Here is a 19,337-nt window from a genome sequence, read left to right as displayed (position 1 = left end):
ATGATGACGCTGGACCCGGCCTCATTCATCAACGTCAGCATCACCGAACTGGATCTGTCGTACAACCGTCTGCAGAGCTTGGACCCGTTCGTCTTCTTGCCACTCAACCAGTCACTTCGCAACTTGAAGATCGGCGGTAATCCGCTGCAAGTGTCTCATCTCTGGTCGTCGATTCTCAGCCCGCGAATCCAACTCAATCTCAGCCAATTCGACGTGGCGGACATCCCCATCGGCCGCGACCAGCACTTCCAGACGGATCTCTTCTCCTTCCATCACGGAATGCGGATCTCTCCGGCACTTCCTTCAATTACCTATCAGTCGAGGGTACACTTATCAACTTTAATTTTCTTATAAGCTATATAATTAATATTCATCTGATTGTTCCACCATTACAGTGATCCGCTCGCTACCGTCGCTCCGCGAGCTGGACTTGTCGTACAACAAACTATCGAGCTTGACGGATCTCTCGCTCAGCGCCCTGTCGGCGCTTCAGAGCTTACGCCGGATCTACTTGCACGGGAATCCGTGGTACTGCGACGCCTGTGTCATTGGCCCGATGCTCAAGTGGCTGGACATTTCACCTGCCAGCCGTCACATCAAGTACGGCTGCCGAGGATTAAAGACCAACGCCGGCAACTTGACGGCCGACTACATCGACGACGACGGGGCTCAGCCGTGCCCAATTTGTCAAGATCCGCCGGCGGTGGCCGGAGTCGAATTGCCTCGACTGGATCACGTCAATCTGCCGACGTGCAACTATCCGCCCATGCTCATCGATTCGCAAGGGCTGCCCAGCAAGCCGGCCACTGCCGCCGGAGCCACTTTGACGCCCATGGGCCGCTTTGTCATCTTCCTGGAGAATCCGCTCTATCTGGCGCTTGTCTGTGGCGTCGGGGTGCTGGCCGTAGCGGCCGTCTGCGCCGCTTTCGCCGTAGTGTCACGCCACGCCGCCTCCTACTACACGAACGAAGAGAAGCGGAACAAGATCGGGCAGATGGCCCACTCGAGAGCGAGCGAAGAATCGGAGGATTTGTTCCCGCTAACGGCCAGGGGACAGTGGCATCGAGGGCGCATCCTCACCAAAGACGAGAGCAGCAACAAGGGGAACAGGAGCGATCAGCTCAAGAATGTGATCGAGATCGAAAGCCAACAGCTCAGCAAAAACAACAACGGTCGAGCGAAGAGCGACACGGCGTCAGAGCAAGTCCTGCCGTCGCCAATAACGAGGGCCAGTAATAACGGGGCAGTGACCATAAACGTCACGAGTCGTGGTGTCAACTGCCCCGTCATCAACGCCTATCCTTTGTCGACTGACCATCACGACCGCTCACTCTTTTGAAGCTGTCACTCTCTAGGTATTTCATTCCTTCTTCGTCGTAATGCAGTTTCAGATTGGATACAAACCGGGAACTGTATTGGTTTAAAAACCCCATCCAACCTCAAGGAAATTGTAAGAAAAAAACCCTGCCTTTTTCGGAATAAGTGCGAGTGTGCGGATTTCGGTGGCGTGTGGCATGTTAGTCGGTGCGTCGATCTTGATGTTCATATTTTACTATGCGGGGGACTGTTCCAGTGCCTTTGGGAGATATTTTTAAAGTTTGGAAAAAGTGCGCTGTTGTTCGATTCACCCCGAATGCGAGGAATCCATTGGTTCGCTCCTCACCAATCGACATTCAAATTACGTCATCTGTGTAGAAAGTCTCTCGGATGCAACAAATGGAAAAACAAAATCTGCAAATGTGTTTTATAATTGAAGTGCGCGGTATATTATATGCTTCGTGTGACATGAGCGGCATGTATAGCAGCCAGTTTTTATTTTAGTTTTTTTTTAATTTCTTCGTTTCGTGTCAGTAATGTTTCTGTGGAGAAATGGTTTGCAAGCGAGAGAAATTAAGGCCCAACTTGTCCGAACAAATGAATATGTTAAATTGATCTGGCAGTGTGTGAACTGTACATATATACACATGAGATATCCGTCTGAATCCGACGGACACACATATTTTATAAACAATACACAATTATATGACGTATTTTTAATGGTGCCTTCTACCTCCAGAGAGCACAGTGCATGCGAAACAACTTCATACATCTCCAAAAAATTAGAAAGGTGGATTTCGATCCTATGTCTGTGTTGGCGTTTGTGTGTTCTGGTTTCATATGTTGTCGATGTGTAATTTGTATCTTGTCGTGTTCAAATTTTTTTTTCAGACACATACAGTAAGTATACTTGGTGGCACATAAGGAAAAAGCATAGCGTGCAGCGACACGCTTCACGCTCTGAAAATATTAAAGAACTTTTATTATTTGAGTGTCTGCAATATACTTAACACCATAGCTACGTCCACACTGCGTCCGACAGCGTCTACATATACATACATATTATTAAAAATGAAAATTGAAAAATCTTGTACTGTTGTCCACGTGAAGCAAAATACATAATCCAAACCAAATAACAAATCATCCTTTAGAGATTCGATAATTGACACTTGATGGACAATACGACGCATACACTCCTCAAGTAAAAATTAGAACATCCCTACAGACTGATAAGTTTAATTCTAAATGCAAATTTGGCCAGCTTTGCAGGACACAAAGCACTGAAGCACTTACAAGCCCATATTGCTTCGCCTTGCGGACACACATAGTGCGTCATTTAAGTAATACAATAGCATGAAAGAATTTAATCCGGGATATTACTTCTTTCTTCTTCGCACACGGCTAACAGAGGGAAACGGAACCGGAATAAGGAACAGTCAAATATGCCGCCGATTCGCGCATTGTCAATTGCCATACGCACACATAGCAGCAAAAAAACAAAACAACAACAATATGGCATTGTCGCAAAGCGTATGATTCAAAATTCAAAAATGCAGATAACGATTTACGCAGCAATATATAGGACAGTCACGCTCAAAATGTTTCATTTGTCTACGCTCTCATAAATAATGTTCTTGGTATTTATGAAAATTGTGTCGCAATTGGTCACCATTATTGCACAAATGTAGTTACGTAATACGGAAAACTTGGCTGTTTTTACGTGAAGGGATTTTTTTTGTGTCATTTGTTCTTGTTGTAAAAACCCATCTTTAATTTTTAGATTGATCGTTTATTGCTAGGGGTAACTTCCGAATTATATTTTATTGCAACATTCACATTGAAGCTGTAAGTGTTCTGTTTTTGTAAGTCACGCTCCTTCGTGACTAACGATATTCAACTGTATGGAAAAAGGTAACGCAACACACTTTTCTCTTGAATTCAAGGCAAGTGAAAGGTCGATTACGACTATGGGCTTTTTGCTACCTTTAGCATAAATTCTGTCGTTTATTTTTTCTTTGTTTCTATTTTTTGTTCAGACTTTCCATTTTCATTTTCCAGGTAAGCTCACTTTTTTTTGCATTGGCTTCTATTCAACAGCATTTGAAAGTGCAGTTTGTTACGTACGTACTGTATACCCCGGCCTTCAATGAAAAATTGTAGGTAGGAATATCGGAACGCCTTATTTATTCTTTGGGTCCATTGCAATGTGTACGCTCCGGTATTATAACGCGGAAGAAAACGAGAAAGCAATTAAAATAATGAAGAAGAAATATAGGCCTACTGTCGAAAGCGTCATGTACATGGGATATGGCGATATGGTATAAGTTTAAAAAATTATTACATTCATTTTCTTACTGATTAAACATAAACTGGATAGATTGCGTTTAATCCAGTAGTTAATCACCAACAACATGCCAAAATAAAAACAAAATACCACGCCGGTGAGTGGCATCAGCGGCTGACTGATAAGTATATTCTACCTATTCAGCGGGTAGCTATTAAAAAGGCTTCGATTTTTTTAGCTGGTCAATGACTACCCATTGGCTTAATATGTTGTCACTTGTCAGTTTCTCAGGATGATTATACTCCGTAAAGACACTATTGCATCAGAATCAGTCCAAACCTTTATTGGACAACTTAAACAAATCTCGTTTTCGAAATTTGTGCGACGAAACGAACGAAAAATTTCAGTCATATCATATTCATATAGGTCAATGAGAACGTATATAGGTCAATGAGAACGCACTTGTTTTAAAAGGAAATTTGCCTTTGAAAAAAAATCAACATTGTTCAACGAACCCGTTTCTTTTTTCAGATTTCTTAATGAAATAATTAAAAAAAACGTGTGTTCATGTGCTTTTATGTAGGCTACAGCCGAGTCAAAAGACTCGACGGTCGACGTGGCCCCAAACACATTGCACATAGTATAGAAGATAAAAATGCTGAAAAATGCGCAATTTTTTAAAATCTTAACTCGTTGGTGCCACGTGTAAAATGTCTAAAGTCTAAACGGTAGAACCAAATCATCAAAACGAAAATTTTCTTAATTCAATTAGGTCGTTTTTATTACAGTGCCAACCACAATGCTTATACTTTTATATTTCAGTTATTTTTATATTATCATTAATTTCGTCGTGCAATTCTCTATACGTCCATATTTACGGTGACGTGGCGTGACATGGTTTTATTTCATTCCAGTACGTAGTAAATGTTGTGTCATTTTGTGGGACTCGGTGACCTTGAATAGCACCACACAAAACAAAAAATGGGTTGACCTCATTCCTTGTTACGTCGAGTCCTTTTTCAGGTGAATTCGCCGCAGACTTTCAATGGGAGACTGGAAAGTGAACGGCACGGGTAGAGAGATAGCTATCTCATCCTCCCAAAATCCCAGCCCCGTCTAGATAACCTAACCCAACGGGAGAATAAACGTCGAATCTCTTGGCTGCTCAGTCGTCGTTGCCTGTACAGCACGACAATATAGTTGACTTCAAAGTTTGTCACGCCATCACGCCACCTGGATCGAATTTATTTCTTCACAGAGTGTCCTATCTAAGATCCTGTCCTACTATAACCGCAGGGGTTGTGGTCTTTGATTTGACAGTGTGCCAGCTGTGGGTTTAGAGCGAGGCATTGATTGCAGACCTAATCAGACGTTGGTTCTAATCAAAACCTCATTTCTTCCGTGTAATACAACCAGTTTTTCGATAAACTTCGTCTTCGACAAGAGTGCCCACAAGTTATGTACCAATTGACGTGATTGAAAAATCTCGCTTTCACTTTCCAACCATTCGTGAAACCAGTTTGTTTTTTACAGAAAAAAACTTGTGCTCAGTCTGGTAGGCTGCTTCAACGCACTGTGCCCGTGAGTTATATTTTCCAAGTGTTTACAGTTCTGTCTGTGCGCAGCGCGTGCAACGTCGGTACTACCTACTACGCTGCTACATGGCATATTATAAGTAAAATTGACACGTTTTTTTCGCAAGGTTAATTTTAGATTGAGCTAGTTAAATTTAGAATCGTAGAAATAACTTGGTGCGCAGAGATTTATGTGTAAGGACGTGCACAACCTATCGTCACGTGACACTATTTTTAAATAAAGCTACTCGATACTAGACGTCTTGCTCTTGTGTCTCGAAACGTTTTGTAATTTAACTTCTTTCTTAAACTGCTGATTACAAATTTCTTTTAAAGCAAAATAGATTTTGTTCTTCCAGTGGCCATTCTTTGTTTTGTTTTTTTGGCTTGTCCGAACCAACGAATCTTACACATCTTACAATAGTGATACCTTGAATATTTGTTCAGTGCCCGTGCTGTATGTGTGGCGTGTGAAGACAGTGACTGAGTACGATGTGGGTTAAGTAAATTCATTATCTCTTTCAGGAAAATCCGAGAAAACGTTGCGTCAAACATGGCCGCGTTTTTTGTTCTTACCGTTCCTACAGCGGCTTACGAACAAAAACTTTTGGCCGATCGTGATAAGAATGTCGAAGATAAACAACTGACGACGCCTTTGCCGAAGGGAAGTGTCAAGGGATTCCTGGGTTTGGCTCCCGTACAGGAATCGACTTTGCTTCAAAATCGTCGTTTAGATGCTGGCTTGAAATCCAGCAGCATCGCATTGGAATCTGCAACGACAGGTAGCTAATTGAATACGATTTCAAGCTGAATAAATCTATGTAGTGATACCTGAAATTTTAAGATGATCAAAGTGTTTCCTTTTTAATAATTGATAGACCAGCCCGTCGACGAACCCGGTCAATCGAACTTCGTCTCAATAGCTAGTGTAAATAAATACAAAAATCTATAGAATCCTATTGATATTTATAGACGTTATTATCAACTTAATCTCCTATAATCTTTAGGTACTCACTAGTACTCTTGATGAGCTCAAAGTCAATGACGTCGTTTGGGGACGTTCGAGCAACGATAAATATTACCAGGTAAATAAATCTGCATTTTTTAAAAAGATAATTGTGATCAAGAGCAGACTGTGGAATGTTTAAACCGCAAATTACGTCGACGAAAATATATTTTGTTTGTTTCTTCTTTCATATTTTTATTTTTTTATTTTGATAGGTGACTTTTCCTTCCGGTAAAAATAATGCTGAAGAAATTCTACAAAAACTTCGAATCCTAGGAATTGGTTCAATTTACGATACAAAATTGAGGTAAAATAAAATTTTAAAAAATAAAAAAATCGTATGTAATAAGTAATATCAAACGAAGCGTCGGCTCGGCTGGTGGGACAGCAACAAAAATTTTTTCATAAATTTATTCATATATTGGTTTTGGATTTCATTCAAGCGTGCTCCAGTGTTCGTTGCAGTACAACAGTCAAGACACCTTCCTGATAGACAACAAAGTCGAGACTTCAGACGCAGAAACTGATGCAGACACTGATGGGTAAGGACGTGGTCTAACTGTAAAAAAACACATTTTATTTTCTTAATGTCAATACTTCCTTTTCAATCAATTTGCGACTGGTCATTATTTGGGCGCACTGTCCAGTGAAAAAGCTGCTGAACGTAAATTGCTTTCTAAAACGTCAAGAAACGAATTCATTCAGTCTATAAAGTCGCGACTCGCTGTTGCCCAAGTCGTCGAAGGTAAATAATCACATTCATTTCGCACATCACCCATAATTTGTTTAATGTGTTGATTGCATGGACTGTAACTATATGTTTTTTTAATGACAGGAGTCCGTGCGAGTGCTGTTCTCTCGTTTGACTTCATCATGTTCGTCCTTCTTGCAGGGTATGTGTTCAAAAAATCATTTTAATTAATAATTAATTCGAATAAAAATTCGAAATGTGACTTTTTTTGGATTATAAACTTAATATTAGACCAATAAGTTATTTTATTTTTTCCAATATGTTTTAATTTTTTTATTAGCGATACCTAGCGAGCTTGCTTGAATTTTTAAATCGGGTTGAAATTTATTTAAAATTGAAATGTGAACGGTGGTGCTACCTAGCGATATTTTTATAAGCGTTGCCGCAATTGGGCTAGGATAATATTTTCACATAACAGTTACAGGATACAGTAGTAGAGGGTACAGTGATAGGATTAGGTCTGTTTCTAAGTGCAGTTTACATTACGATTAAGGTCAGAGAGGAAGTTCGTGACTGAAGAGTCTTCAGTGAAGACTATAGAAACAGTATGCCAAATTTAAAGGTGATCAAAGATACTTTTTCCTTTTTTTAGTTCGCACGAACTTGTTCTACTGAGTAATAGGTTGAATTCTATGAAACTACTCTGAAACTACATGTCATGAGATAGAATATACATGGACATGGGAGATTTTGTATTTAGAGTTTTAGATCTATACCGGCGGCAGACATTTTCGTTCGGCGTGTGCCCAGTGAAAACGCCCCTCATTTTGCTGGCTTATTCAGAGTACCGCTTTTCACTGGCAGGTAGGGGTTAGGTAAGAAAAATAAGGAAATAAAGAAAATTAAAATTTTTTTAAAAGAGAGAGAGAGAGATAGAGAGAAAACATGACCGTTTTGCTTGTACTATGTTGCTAAGCTTACGTTTCATTTTCTAAAATCTTATCCGTCCGAGTCATGCTGTCACTGGCAGTATCGATCGTAAATGCGTCGTGTCATATTTAGGCCAACAGTAATTATGCAAATGTGCAAAAAAAGTTTGCTAATAAGTAGTTATGTCATTGTTTTATATGAGATAATAACACTTCACAGGTTAGTTAAAAGGTTATTTAGATGCGGAAACTTATAGAATTAGGAAATCCTGGCTAGTAGAAATATCGTTGCATAAGTTTGAAAAATAAAATAAAAAAAAATTGTCATAATATTCAATAATGTTTCGTCATCGATTGAAAGACATTTTTGGATGACATATGTATGTACCAACGTAGTACATACATATGTCATCCAAAAATTTATTTTAACAAATGAAATTTTGGAGTAGTCTCTCATAACCATAAATATAAAGTATCTTACGAAAATTCCACAGAACGAATGGTGGTCAACTTGAATTGAACCCATTCATTTCTACGTCGTGGTTTTCTAAGTTCCCAACCATTTTTTTAAATTCCCGCATTATTTCTTCTTGAATTATCGTATTAGGTTCTTCGCTTTTTCTATCAAGCATTAGGTATAATAAAACCCGCTGGTATGTTATTAAAAAAAATTAAAAAAATTGTATATGCCATTAAACGCCAGAAAATGTTTGATAGGCAAATATACTTTTTTAACGGGACTCGAGTCTTTTATTTTTATCGATTATTCCTTAGAAAAATATATTGATACAATAAATCACATGATAATTCACTTTTTTCTTATTTTAATTTTAATTTAAACTTTATGCGCAATGCTGTTTATGCGCAAAACTTTACGAGTATGCGAAATGTTTTTCTTTTTTTTTGGTTGTCAATGTCAGCAATAGGCCTACATGAAAAATTAAAAATGAAAGGCTCTCGTAAATAATAGATATCATCATGTTATCGAACCCACCTTGAGCGACTTATCTTAACTTGAGAAGACTCGTTTTCAAATAACGTTTTAATTATTCAGTATGTTGGCGGCGTTGGGGCTAGTCGAAAATTCATCAGTCATTCTTGTGGCCTCTATGTTGGGTGAGTACCGTTGACATAAGCAGAAACCTATTTGATTAATAATATCTAGAAATTTATCCATGTTTTTTTTTACAGTGTCTCCTATGATGGTGAGAAACACGATACGACCATTCTTTAACTATGATTCCTCGCCAAAGATATATAGTTTTTAGTCATTAAAATATTACTAGTGTCAACCGATTTTCTAAAATTTCTGCTCTAAGTTAATATTTTCAAGCACTCTTTTTAAATGCGCAAGGCTCACAAGAATATTTTTACATACATACTTAAGCAGTTCCTGCTCGTACATGTGCCGTATCATTTCGTATCCACGAGATGACGTTTCTAATTGATGTTGTTGCCATTAATTTCGGCTATGGAATTTTTTTTTAAATCTCATACTTTTAAGGGCCCTATTTTGGCGGGAACTTTTGGAACTGTTATTCAAGACCACAATCTTCAGGTAAATATTACTTGCATTGAAAAAAGCTACCCATGCCATATTGCCAGTGCATAGTTTAATGAGCCATTTCACTTCAATTTGAATAGCGTTTGGGCGTGAAAACTGAACTTATCGGACTAGCGTTATGTTTGACGTTCGGATTCGCATTCGGCATCGTGTATACTTCTATTGCAAATTGGAACGATGGTTTCTGGTTGAAAGATGAAATGGTGGCAAGGTAACATTTCAGCGGCGATAAAAAATGTTTAATCTCAATTACCTAAGTGTGTATTTTAGGGGACAACTGCGTTCACTATGGGTGGGAGTGCTGATAGCCCTACCCTCAGGTGCAGGTGTTGCGCTCAGTGTGTTGGGTATGTGCAAAAATTAAAACGGTTGAGTACCGGTATTGGAATCGGTATAATTCTTTTGGTGAAATTGCAGGTGGGAATGCTGGCTCTCTAGTGGGTGTTGCGATATCCGCATCGCTCTTACCACCTGTTGTAAACTCGGTTTGTAATTATTTTCGCATTCTTTTTCAATAATTTATCGCAACACAGATATATTGTTATGGTACGTTTTAGTGCAATAAGAGTAGCAGCTAAACCTCAATGCTATTTTTTTAATTTTCCGGTGCTGTTTTTAATGCTATTGCGCTACCGAATAGCGAGAGGAAATCAGAGTTGGGAGTCGCTCACCGCTCATTTTTCGCTCACGTCCCCCCCCCCCCTTTGTTCCCGTGTAACTGGTGAGTGCGCTCTCAAATTGGTGAGTGACTCCCAACTCTGGAGGAATTAACCGATCTAATATAGAGTTACGCCAAATATCATTTCTCACATGGAAAAATGTTTCTATTTTATCATATTTTTCGTTGAAACTTTGCTGTTTACAAGTTTAAGACATTGTTAACGAAACCTAAACAAACAAGAACCGAGGATGGTAAAATAACACCCTTGACGAACCACCAAGTTCTGACAACAATATGTGGCGCTCATGCCCATATGAGAGGAAGAAATGCTTCTCAGAGACTCTAAATGGGTTCGGTTATTTCTCCCCCAACTAGGACTAAAGTTTCAAATAAAGTAGCTCTAAAAAATGTAAAAAACTGGGTTGTGGTTCAGTTTGAGATGCTAATTTGTCCCTAAAAACTTGTTAAATATTGTACGTTGTACACTTGCAATTTTATTAAATTAATTTGAATTCTCAGGGTTTATTGTGGGCGGCCGCGTTAACTAAGTACATAGAATTCCAAATTTCAAACAACAGCAGCGTATTGGTTGCACCCGAGACTTATAAAACTACATACTCTGATAATATGGCAGAAGAGGTAAACAAATGCTCTTGTTTCCTATTTTCATACTTCATTTTTATTCCGTCTCATATTGATCATAAAGGCATTGCTGCTTGGTGCTGTTAGCCTCTGTTTGACCCTTCTAAACATTTTTTGCATAGTTTTGATGGGAGTTATCGTCCTTAAGGTAGAACTATCCATTTAATCACTAAAACAATGACTACTTAACAAACGTTTAAATATTTTAGATTAAGGAAGTAACGCCCGACAAAGAAGCACCAAATACCAGGCGGTTCTGGAGTCATGACATCAGAGAAGTGCGAAACTACAATAAAACACTAGCCGGAAAAGAAGCTAAAAGTTTAATAACTCAGTACGTACTTCAATTATTTCTGCATAAGCACACAGACTAAGCAAGACGCTTGTAATGTTACAAAACTAATAGAATCCACGAAGAAATAAATGCCAAACTGGAGCAAGAAGACGCAGCGGCAAGTGGTACATGGAGGAACTGCGTACAACAGATTTTCACCGATCCTGTATACCAGACAGTCCGAATGAAGAGTGCTTATCTTTCTCCTGAGGTCTTTAAAAATAATCAGATCTATAAAAAAATGTTCATCAATGCCCTTTGTTGCTTTATAGATCACACAAATGACTTGGCATCCAATTCACAAACAACCTACGTCTAATTTAAATAGCCCAACAACAATTGAATCAACACTATTAAAGCATTCGGAAAATAATCAATTTCAACGTTCCGTTTCTGTCCCGCGAGGAGCTGTAGAACAGAATGTTAATAGAGTCAAACTTGGAACCGTGACTAGAGAAAGACAGCTTTTCACTAAATATTCACATCAACAAACTCCGTCACCCACAAGGTGTATAATTTGTGTTTAAATTCTATTGCATGAGTGAGTTAAAAAAATATTAATATATTGTTTTTTCCCTTATAATAGAAAAATTACTTGGAATTTTCCGTTCCAATCGAACGACAGCCGTCAAGGTCGGTTTATCATCAGTAGAGCTGATATTCCAGTTGGTTCACGACGTCCAAGACGGGCTAGTCGAAAAGAAGAGTGCACCGCTAATTTGTACGATCTCCATGATTTAGTGCCCTAGAACATTTTCATTATCCATTTACGCATCGGTTTCAGAATATTTATCTTGTTATATTGTGAAAAATGAAATAAAAATTGCTTATTAGTACGATGAATACGGAATAAATTACAAAAAATCATTCTAATTCTTTTCGCGTAATAAGTTTTCTCTGCATAATTTGTATTCCCCTCATATGTGGATTTTTTTTATCTCTCGGTAACGGCACTGTAACGTCACCGATTGGAAAATCTATTTTTTTAATAAAGCGGAAAAATTAAAAAAAAATAACTGGGTTATTCCATATAAAAACGACCAAAACCTGTGGCGACCACTCACGGATTTGATCGCCACTAGGCTTTTTCGATTCATAACAATAAAAAAAATTCATAGAGTGATTTCGAAAAAAATGGTGCGTTTGACTGGCGCGAACGTTTAAATTTTTTAAAAGTCCGCTTGACCATATAATCATTCACATTTTTTTAGCATGTTGAAATGCGTTTATTGGCTGATTTTTCTATCAGAACATCTTGTCATAAGGATAACCTATTTTTTAAGACCAAGCGCGACAAAATCAAAGGTTGCACCACCTGGTGACGAGAAATTTAAAAAGTAAAAAATTACCAAATTTGATGTGATAATAAGTTTACTAATAACCTCGATGACATCTCCACCAATTTTTATGAATCTTCGTCAGTTTTAACTTAACTTTTTATCACATCAAATTTAGTAATTTTTTAACTTTTTATTTTTCGCGTCACCAGGTGGTGCAACCTTTGATTTTTTCGCTCTTGGTCTTAAAAAATTAACGAGTAAGAAATTCCGTAGACCCGGCAGCAGTGCACGGCTCTCAGAAGTGGAATTCTTCACGAAATCAATTTTGAGGGTGGGTAGGGAAAGAATACTAATTGTTTTAAAAAATCGTGACTCACCGGTGTCATAGAAGAAACGCAGATCTTTTTTTTAAGACCGTTTGCGTTTCGCTAGCATTTCCCAGTGAGTCACAATTTGAACCCAAAGTAAGCCCATTTACATATGGGCCTCTCTACTGTCCGGATACTTTTAGGTACGACAAAAACCTACCCTCCCCATTATTTTAAAATTCTAAAAAAATTAGGGTTGTTCCTGGCACCCGAGAAAACCTACAGAAACATTTTCATTTAAATCGAATGAAAATTTGACTACTTTTTCGCCTTGGGAAAACAGCGTTTTCCCATAAGGTTCTCTCGCGTGTCCGTATTCTTGAGGTGCCTACTGTATAAACCGCCATTTTAGAGACGAAATTTCCTGTTCTTGATCAGATCATCCTTTATTCTTACCTGGGACATTAGTTTTGAAGACCCTGATAAAACGCAAAAAAACTATAATGAAGATTCAGAACTGCGGACTGAACAACTAACTTGGATTGTAAAAGGCCATGCTTTGTTATCTCCTTTCTAACGGCTTGCACTGAGTCATTCTTAGCCATAACATGGTCTTGAAGAAATTTCTTTCCATTTCTAAAAAGGTGCTTGTAAGCTTTTCTGCACTGTGTACCCGTGTCCAAAATAATACATCACAGGGAATTTTGTTTGGTTCCGTTCGATTTGTCCAATAACGAACAATTTTCAACTAAAAAATGCTCTAGCCCAATCTTTTTTACATGCTGCACTGAGTTGCCTTGTAATCGGCGAAACGGCCTGTATAGTAATCGACCCGCAAAGGGGAATGTCAAACAACATCTGACGCTTTTTCACAGGTTGTCTTAAACCTTTCACACACTTCACGCCCAACTCGTTTCTTAAACCCACTAAAACTTCCTACGGGACGGAGCACTAGTCGTTTCTACCTAGATGCACGACTCAAATAACCAGAGAGTTCTTTATTCCCCAAATTTGGGGAATCATAGATCATCATAAGTTAATTTTTATTGAACAAAACAATAAATCCTTTCAAGATTTTTCACCGAAAAAACGTTTCTTCTGTGATGGATCATAAGGAAAAAATGGGCATTATATGTGGGGCAACATTTTTCAACTTTGGTTTTTTTGTGGTTGGTCGATGGAATTTGTGATGTGGCTTTTTTTTCTTTCTACTATTTTCACCTTTTTCTCCTTTAGGACCAGCAGGACCTACGATGTAAAAAAATTTCATGAGCTTATCAAATAATAACGGTCAAATAAAAACACACGCAAAATATAATAGGTCAAACATATTTTTAACTTGGAACTGGAAGTATATATTTTCCCTCACCATTTGGTCCAGCAGCGCCAGGGATTCCAGCTCCAATTTCACCTTTGTCACCTTTTGATCCAATGTCACCCTTGATTCCTGCATTTCCATAACAAAACATTTTAAACGCACCTCTATATAAAAACATAGTCCATGAGATCACAATTTAAATTTTTTTATAATATCAAATGGATATTGGCTGTTTTTTCTGTTTGAATTTTTACATTTATGTTAAATTGTATTTATGCTAAACTAACCAATTTCTCCTTTTTCACCCTTAGTTCCTTGGATTTTACCCGGACCTGCTGGGCCTACTGGACCTATAAAAAAAAATACATAAAGTAATTTTTCAAAGCCAAAAATTAGGGTTATAGCGGAATGACGTTATTCTAGTACTAGTAAATAGTTCCATTTAAACTCATGCTCAATAATGCAATTTGGCATCTAACCTAATCTAACCCAACATAACCTTGTTGAACATACATTTTATTTACGAACTTTGTTACTTATGAACAAATGAATTTTTATTCCCTCTTTGCTTCCAAGAGGGTCCTGGGGGTGTTATTAGGACCCGTTTTTCGGATAATTTGCGGGTTTTGTCGAATTGTTGCTATGATCTTGAAGTCTGTGGTGGGTAGGTGAAGTCAAACTTGATGAGACGAACAAGTTGACAAAAAAATATTGCGATCCGTTTAGCGGATCGTGAGTGCTGTCAATTAAACCACTTTTTTCGTTTTTGCGGTTCGGTTTGAGGGAAGGGGTCGTATTTTTGGCGGGGGAGGGTGGGAAAGACTCAATTTTTTTGGGCGGGGGGTGGGTTAGAAGGGGTCAATTTTTGGAGGGGGAGGAGTGGGTGGGGAGAAGTCGATTTTTCTACCGGTGGGGGGGGGGAGTACCCCTCCCCCTCCTCCTATAGTTAAAGAGTCGTCTGCTTTCTTTTTGTTTTGTTTCTCTCGTTAAGCAGACGACACGACAGTCATGACACACACACGAAAAAAAGACAAACACCAAGAGGTACCTGCCGCCACACCGGCACCTCCTGGTTATTACCTATGAACGGTGTTACTAGTGGAGAAAAAAGGCACTAAGAAAGTATCCCCTTAACTTAAAAAAAGAAAAAAATAGAATAAAAAGTGATTGTGCAAAGATAATTTTCATAAATATCCATGAAAAAATTAGGTATAACAAAATCTTTGTTATTTAGTAGTTTTACTCCAGAAAAGGGTGTCTAAAAAGGTACTACAGGTTCAATTTTAATGATATCGAATTTGTAATTTTATTTTATAAAGAAAATTAAAACCCTAATTCAGATGCCTTACAGAAGCTATATTAAAACATTGAAAGAGGATAAAAATTAAAAGCAAACAAAGACAATTGATAACCAAAAATAAAATTTCGAAATACAGTACCTACCAGAAGTTTGGAAATGCCCGAGAGAAGCTTATGTAAATAGCCGATTTTCGCGGCGTTCCAAAAAATCGGATTTTGGACGGAGGGCATTGAAATTTTTTTCGGAAGTAGCCATAATAGTTGGCTACTTCCTGATTTTTTTCATATTTTTATAACTAAGGGGAGGGCAGCTTCAAATGGATGCACAAGTTTGGAAATACGCTTTAGGGGTTTATTAAAAAGTGGCTACTTTGCCGCTCTCTAAATAGGAAACAAATAACCCTACCAAGACGCCAAAAAGGCAAGGTGAAGAGCTTTGTTAGCTCTATAACATGTGTCATTTTCAAATTTTTCCAGAAACATTTAAAGTAATTAATTTCAATTTGAAAATGGGATTTGTTATTTGGGACCCTTTTCCTCTTCTATCCCTCCCCGCGGTGTTGTCTTGATTTCTCTCTTGTTTAATTTTCGTAGGAAGGGCAAATCGACAACTTGAGCAAAGGCGAAATTTTACCACCCACGAAAATTAAACAAAAGAGAACACAAGACAACACCGAGGGGAGGGAAAGAATGGGTAAAAGATCGAAAATAAAAAATCTCATTTTCAAATTGAAATTCATTATGTTAAATATTTCTCGAGAAATATGAAAATGGCACTTGTTAAAAAGAAAACGAAGCTCTTTACTTTTCCTTTTTGGCGTCTTTGTAAGGATATTTGTTCCCTATTTAGAGAGCGACAAAGTAGCAACTTTTTAAAATGATTCTATAGCGTGCTTTCAAACTTGTTCATCCATTTTTAGCTGCCCTTCCCTTAGTTAAAAAAAAATGAAAAAAATTCGATGCTCTCCATAAAGAACCCGATTTTTGGAAACGCCGCAAAAACCGGCTTTTAACATAAGCTTCTCTCGGGCGTTTCCAAACTTCTAGTAGGTACTGTAAATCAAACAAAATACAAACCGGTATCTCCTTTTCTCCCCTTAAAACCGACAGCACCAGGAATTCCAACTCCAATTTCCCCCTGATCTCCTTTCCTTCCAATATCACCTTTAATTCCATCCTTTCCAATCGAACCGGATGCGCCTTTTGTACCAGTGGTTCCTGAAATATAATATGGATCAATCATGATATTTCAATTGATAAAATTTTTTTACAAACCGCGAATTCCCTTTTCCCCTTTAGGTCCAACAGCACCAGGGGTTCCCATTCCAATTTCTCCCTTGTCTCCTTTTATTCCTATCTCGCCCTTCATTCCATCCTTTCCAGTTGCTCCGATGGTTCCTGTAGCCGATAAAAAATTGAGCAATAATAAAAAAAAAATAACTTATGATACCAACCGTTGATTCCCTTGTCTCCTTTAGGTCCAACAGCACCTGGAATTCCAACTCCAATTTCTCCCTTGTCTCCTTTTGGTCCAATATCACCCTTTATTCCATCCTTTCCAATCGAACCGGATGCGCCTTTTGTACCAGTGGTTCCTGAAATATAATATGGATTAATCATGATATTTCAATTGATAACATTTTTTTACAAACCGCGAATTCCCTTTTCTCCTTTAGGTCCAACAGCACCAGGGGTTCCCATTCCAATTTCTCCCTTGTCTCCTTTTTTTCCAATCTCGCCCTTCATTCCATCCTTTCCAGTTGCTCCGATGGTTCCTGTAGCCGATATAAAATTGAGTAATTATTTTTAAAAATAAACTTATGATACCAACCGTTGACTCCCTTGTCTCCTTTAGGTCCAACAGCACCTGGAATTCCAACTCCAATTTCTCCCTTGTCTCCTTTTGGTCCAATATCACCCTTTATTCCATCCTTTCCAATCGAACCGGATGCGCCTTTTGTACCAGTGGTTCCTGAAATATAATATGGATCAATCATGATATTTCAATTGATAAAATTTTTTTACAAACCGCGAATTCCCTTTTCTCCTTTAGGTCCAACATCACCAGGGGTTCCCATTCCAATTTCTCCCTTGTCTCCTTTTATTCCTATCTCGCCCTTCATTCCATCCTTTCCAGTTGCTCCGATGGTTCCTATAGCCGATATAAAATTGAGCAATAATTTTAAAAAATGAACTTATGATACCAACCGTTGACTCCCTTGTCTCCTTTAGGTCCAACAGCACCTGGAATTCCAACTCCAATTTCTCCCTTGTCTCCTTTTGGTCCAATATCACCCTTAATTCCATCCTTTCCAATCGAACCGGATGCGCCTTTTGTACCAGTGGTTCCTGACATATAATTTGGATAAATTATGATATTTCCAATGATAAATTTTTTTTACAAACCGCGAATTCCCTTTTCTCCTTTAGATCCAACAGCACCAGGGGTTCCCATTCCAATTTCTCCCTTGTCTCCTTTTTTTCCAATCTCGCCCTTCATTCCATCCTTTCCAGTTGCTCCGATGGTTCCTGTAGCCGATATAAAATTGAGCAATAATTTAAAAAAATGAACTTATGATACCAACCGTTGACTCCCTTGTCTCCTTTAGGTCCAACAGCACCTGGAACTCCAACTCCAATTTCTCCCTTGTCTCCTTTTGGTCCAATATCACCCTTAATTCCATCCTTTCCAATCGAACCGGATGCGCCTTTTGTACCAGTGGTTCCTGAAATATAATATGGATTAATCATGATATTTCAATTGATAAAATTTTTTTACAAACCGCGAATTCCCTTTTCTCCTTTAGGTCCAACAGCACCAGGGGTTCCCATTCCAATTTCTCCCTTGTCTCCTTTTATTCCTATCTCGCCCTTCATTCCATCCTTTCCAGTTGCTCCGATGGTTCCTGTAGCCGATATAAAATTGAGCAATAATTTAAAAAAATGAACTTATGATACCAACCGTTGACTCCCATGTCTCCTTTAGGTCCAACAGCACCTGGAATTCCAACTCCAATTTCTCCCTTGTCTCCTTTTGGTCCAATATCACCCTTAATTCCATCCTTTCCAATCGAACCGGATGCGCCTTTTGTACCAGTGGTTCCTAAAATATAATATGGATTAATCATGATATTTCAATTGATAACATTTTTTTACAAACCGCGAATTCCCTTTTCTCCTTTATGTCCAACAGCACCAGGGGTTCCCATTCCAATTTCTCCCTTGTCTCCTTTTTTTCCAATCTCGCCCTTCATTCCATCCTTTCCAGTTGCTCCGATGGTTCCTGTAGCCGATATAAAATTGAGTAATTATTTTTAAAAATAAACTGATGATACCAACCGTTGACTCCCTTGTCTCCTTTAGGTCCAACAGCACCTGGAATTCCAACTCCAATTTCTCCCTTGTCTCCTTTTGGTCCAATATCACCCTTTATTCCATCCTTTCCAATCGAACCGGATGCGCCTTTTGTACCAGTGGTTCCTGAAATATAATATGGATCAATCATGATATTTCAATTGATAAAATTTTTTTACAAACCGCGAATTCCCTTTTCTCCTTTAGGTCCAACATCACCAGGGGTTCCCATTCCAATTTCTCCCTTGTCTCCTTTTATTCCTATCTCGCCCTTCATTCCATCCTTTCCAGTTGCTCCGATGGTTCCTGTAGCCGATATAAAATTGAGCAATAATTTTAAAAAATGAACTTATGATACCAACCGTTGACTCCCTTGTCTCCTTTAGGTCCAACAGCACCTGGAACTCCAACTCCAATTTCTCCCTTGTCTCCTTTTGGTCCAATATCACCCTTAATTCCATCCTTTCCAATCGAACCGGATGCGCCTTTTGTACCAGTGGTTCCTGAAATATAATATGGATTAATCATGATATTTCAATTGATAAAATTTTTTTACAAACCGCGAATTCCCTTTTCTCCTTTAGGTCCAACAGCACCAGGGGTTCCCATTCCAATTTCTCCCTTGTCTCCTTTTATTCCTACCTCGCCCTTCATTCCATCCTTTCCAGTTGCTCCGATGGTTCCTGTAGCCGATATAAAATTGAGCAATAATTTTAAAAAATGAACTTATGATACCAACCGTTGACTCCCTTGTCTCCTTTAGGTCCAACAGCACC

General features: G+C 38.5%; 3 protein-coding genes and 1 long non-coding RNA gene across 6 annotated transcripts; 2 read left to right on the top strand and 2 right to left on the bottom strand.

Annotated features, from left to right (window-relative positions):
* Window positions 1-1,339, top strand: LOC124344588 (leucine-rich repeat transmembrane protein FLRT2-like). Its single transcript, XM_046798185.1, has 3 exons — window positions 1-150; window positions 204-324; window positions 396-1,339. The coding sequence occupies exons 1-3, from the start codon at window positions 1-3 to the stop codon at window positions 1,337-1,339; spliced, it is 1,215 nt and encodes a 404-aa protein (XP_046654141.1).
* Window positions 1,340-4,761: 3,422 nt separating this feature from the next.
* On the top strand, window positions 4,762-11,869 carry LOC124344625. Of its 3 annotated transcripts, none has more exons than XM_046798232.1 (20): window positions 4,762-5,182; window positions 5,701-5,957; window positions 6,054-6,103; window positions 6,183-6,260; window positions 6,397-6,488; window positions 6,625-6,723; window positions 6,829-6,926; window positions 7,017-7,074; window positions 8,856-8,917; window positions 8,993-9,006; window positions 9,306-9,359; window positions 9,446-9,576; window positions 9,636-9,712; window positions 9,783-9,850; window positions 10,546-10,665; window positions 10,733-10,816; window positions 10,878-11,002; window positions 11,075-11,213; window positions 11,275-11,510; window positions 11,589-11,869. In XM_046798232.1, the coding sequence occupies exons 2-20, from the start codon at window positions 5,729-5,731 to the stop codon at window positions 11,749-11,751; spliced, it is 1,977 nt and encodes a 658-aa protein (XP_046654188.1). In that variant the 5' UTR covers window positions 4,762-5,182; window positions 5,701-5,728; the 3' UTR covers window positions 11,752-11,869. The 3 variants fall into 3 exon arrangements, with proteins under 3 accessions (XP_046654188.1, XP_046654187.1, XP_046654189.1); XM_046798231.1 differs by having other exon boundaries at window positions 4,762-5,276; XM_046798233.1 differs by having other exon boundaries at window positions 4,762-5,303.
* A 1,749-nt stretch (window positions 11,870-13,618) lies between these two features.
* LOC124344422 (collagen alpha-2(I) chain-like) lies at window positions 13,619-19,328 on the bottom strand. The gene is made up of 18 exons (XM_046797958.1): window positions 19,301-19,328; window positions 18,745-18,867; window positions 18,547-18,687; window positions 18,368-18,490; window positions 18,170-18,310; window positions 17,991-18,113; window positions 17,793-17,933; window positions 17,614-17,736; window positions 17,416-17,556; window positions 17,237-17,359; window positions 17,039-17,179; window positions 16,860-16,982; window positions 16,662-16,802; window positions 16,483-16,605; window positions 16,285-16,425; window positions 14,196-14,258; window positions 13,960-14,037; window positions 13,619-13,838 (listed from the first exon to the last, which is right to left on the bottom strand). The coding sequence occupies exons 2-18, from the start codon at window positions 18,836-18,838 to the stop codon at window positions 13,699-13,701; spliced, it is 2,100 nt and encodes a 699-aa protein (XP_046653914.1). The 5' UTR covers window positions 18,839-18,867; window positions 19,301-19,328; the 3' UTR covers window positions 13,619-13,698.
* LOC124344424 lies at window positions 18,999-19,215 on the bottom strand. The gene is made up of 2 exons (XR_006919739.1): window positions 19,122-19,215; window positions 18,999-19,064 (listed from the first exon to the last, which is right to left on the bottom strand). It is a non-coding gene; the product is annotated as an uncharacterized LOC124344424 (long non-coding RNA).
* Window positions 19,329-19,337: the final 9 nt, after the last annotated feature.

This window comes from Daphnia pulicaria, chromosome 6 (assembly GCF_021234035.1).
Source record: "Daphnia pulicaria isolate SC F1-1A chromosome 6, SC_F0-13Bv2, whole genome shotgun sequence".
NCBI lineage: Eukaryota > Metazoa > Arthropoda > Branchiopoda > Diplostraca > Daphniidae > Daphnia > Daphnia pulicaria.
The sequence above is the reverse complement of the archived record's forward strand: the minus strand, read 5'-3'. Positions and strand labels throughout refer to the sequence as shown.

Excerpts from the sequence above, each read along its gene's own strand:
- LOC124344588 (XM_046798185.1), top strand. The coding sequence starts at position 1 with ATGATGACGCTGGACCCGGCCTCATTCATCAACGTCAGCATCACCGAA. Across the intron at positions 151-203 it reads TCGGCGGTAATCCGCTGCAA|CCAATTCGACGTGGCGGACA; the intron begins GTGTCTCATCTC and ends ACTCAATCTCAG. Across the intron at positions 325-395 it reads CAATTACCTATCAGTCGAGG|TGATCCGCTCGCTACCGTCG; the intron begins GTACACTTATCA and ends CCACCATTACAG.
- LOC124344625 (XM_046798231.1), top strand. Across the intron at positions 11,214-11,274 it reads GTGCTTATCTTTCTCCTGAG|ATCACACAAATGACTTGGCA; the intron begins GTCTTTAAAAAT and ends GTTGCTTTATAG. Across the intron at positions 11,511-11,588 it reads CAAACTCCGTCACCCACAAG|AAAAATTACTTGGAATTTTC; the intron begins GTGTATAATTTG and ends CCCTTATAATAG.
- LOC124344422 (XM_046797958.1), bottom strand. The coding sequence starts at position 18,838 with ATGAAGGGCGAGATAGGAATAAAAGGAGACAAGGGAGAAATTGGAATG. Across the intron at positions 17,180-17,236 it reads AGGAGAAAAGGGAATTCGCG|GAACCACTGGTACAAAAGGC; the intron begins GTTTGTAAAAAA and ends ATTATATTTCAG. Across the intron at positions 16,803-16,859 it reads AGGAGAAAAGGGAATTCGCG|GAACCACTGGTACAAAAGGC; the intron begins GTTTGTAAAAAA and ends ATTATATTTCAG.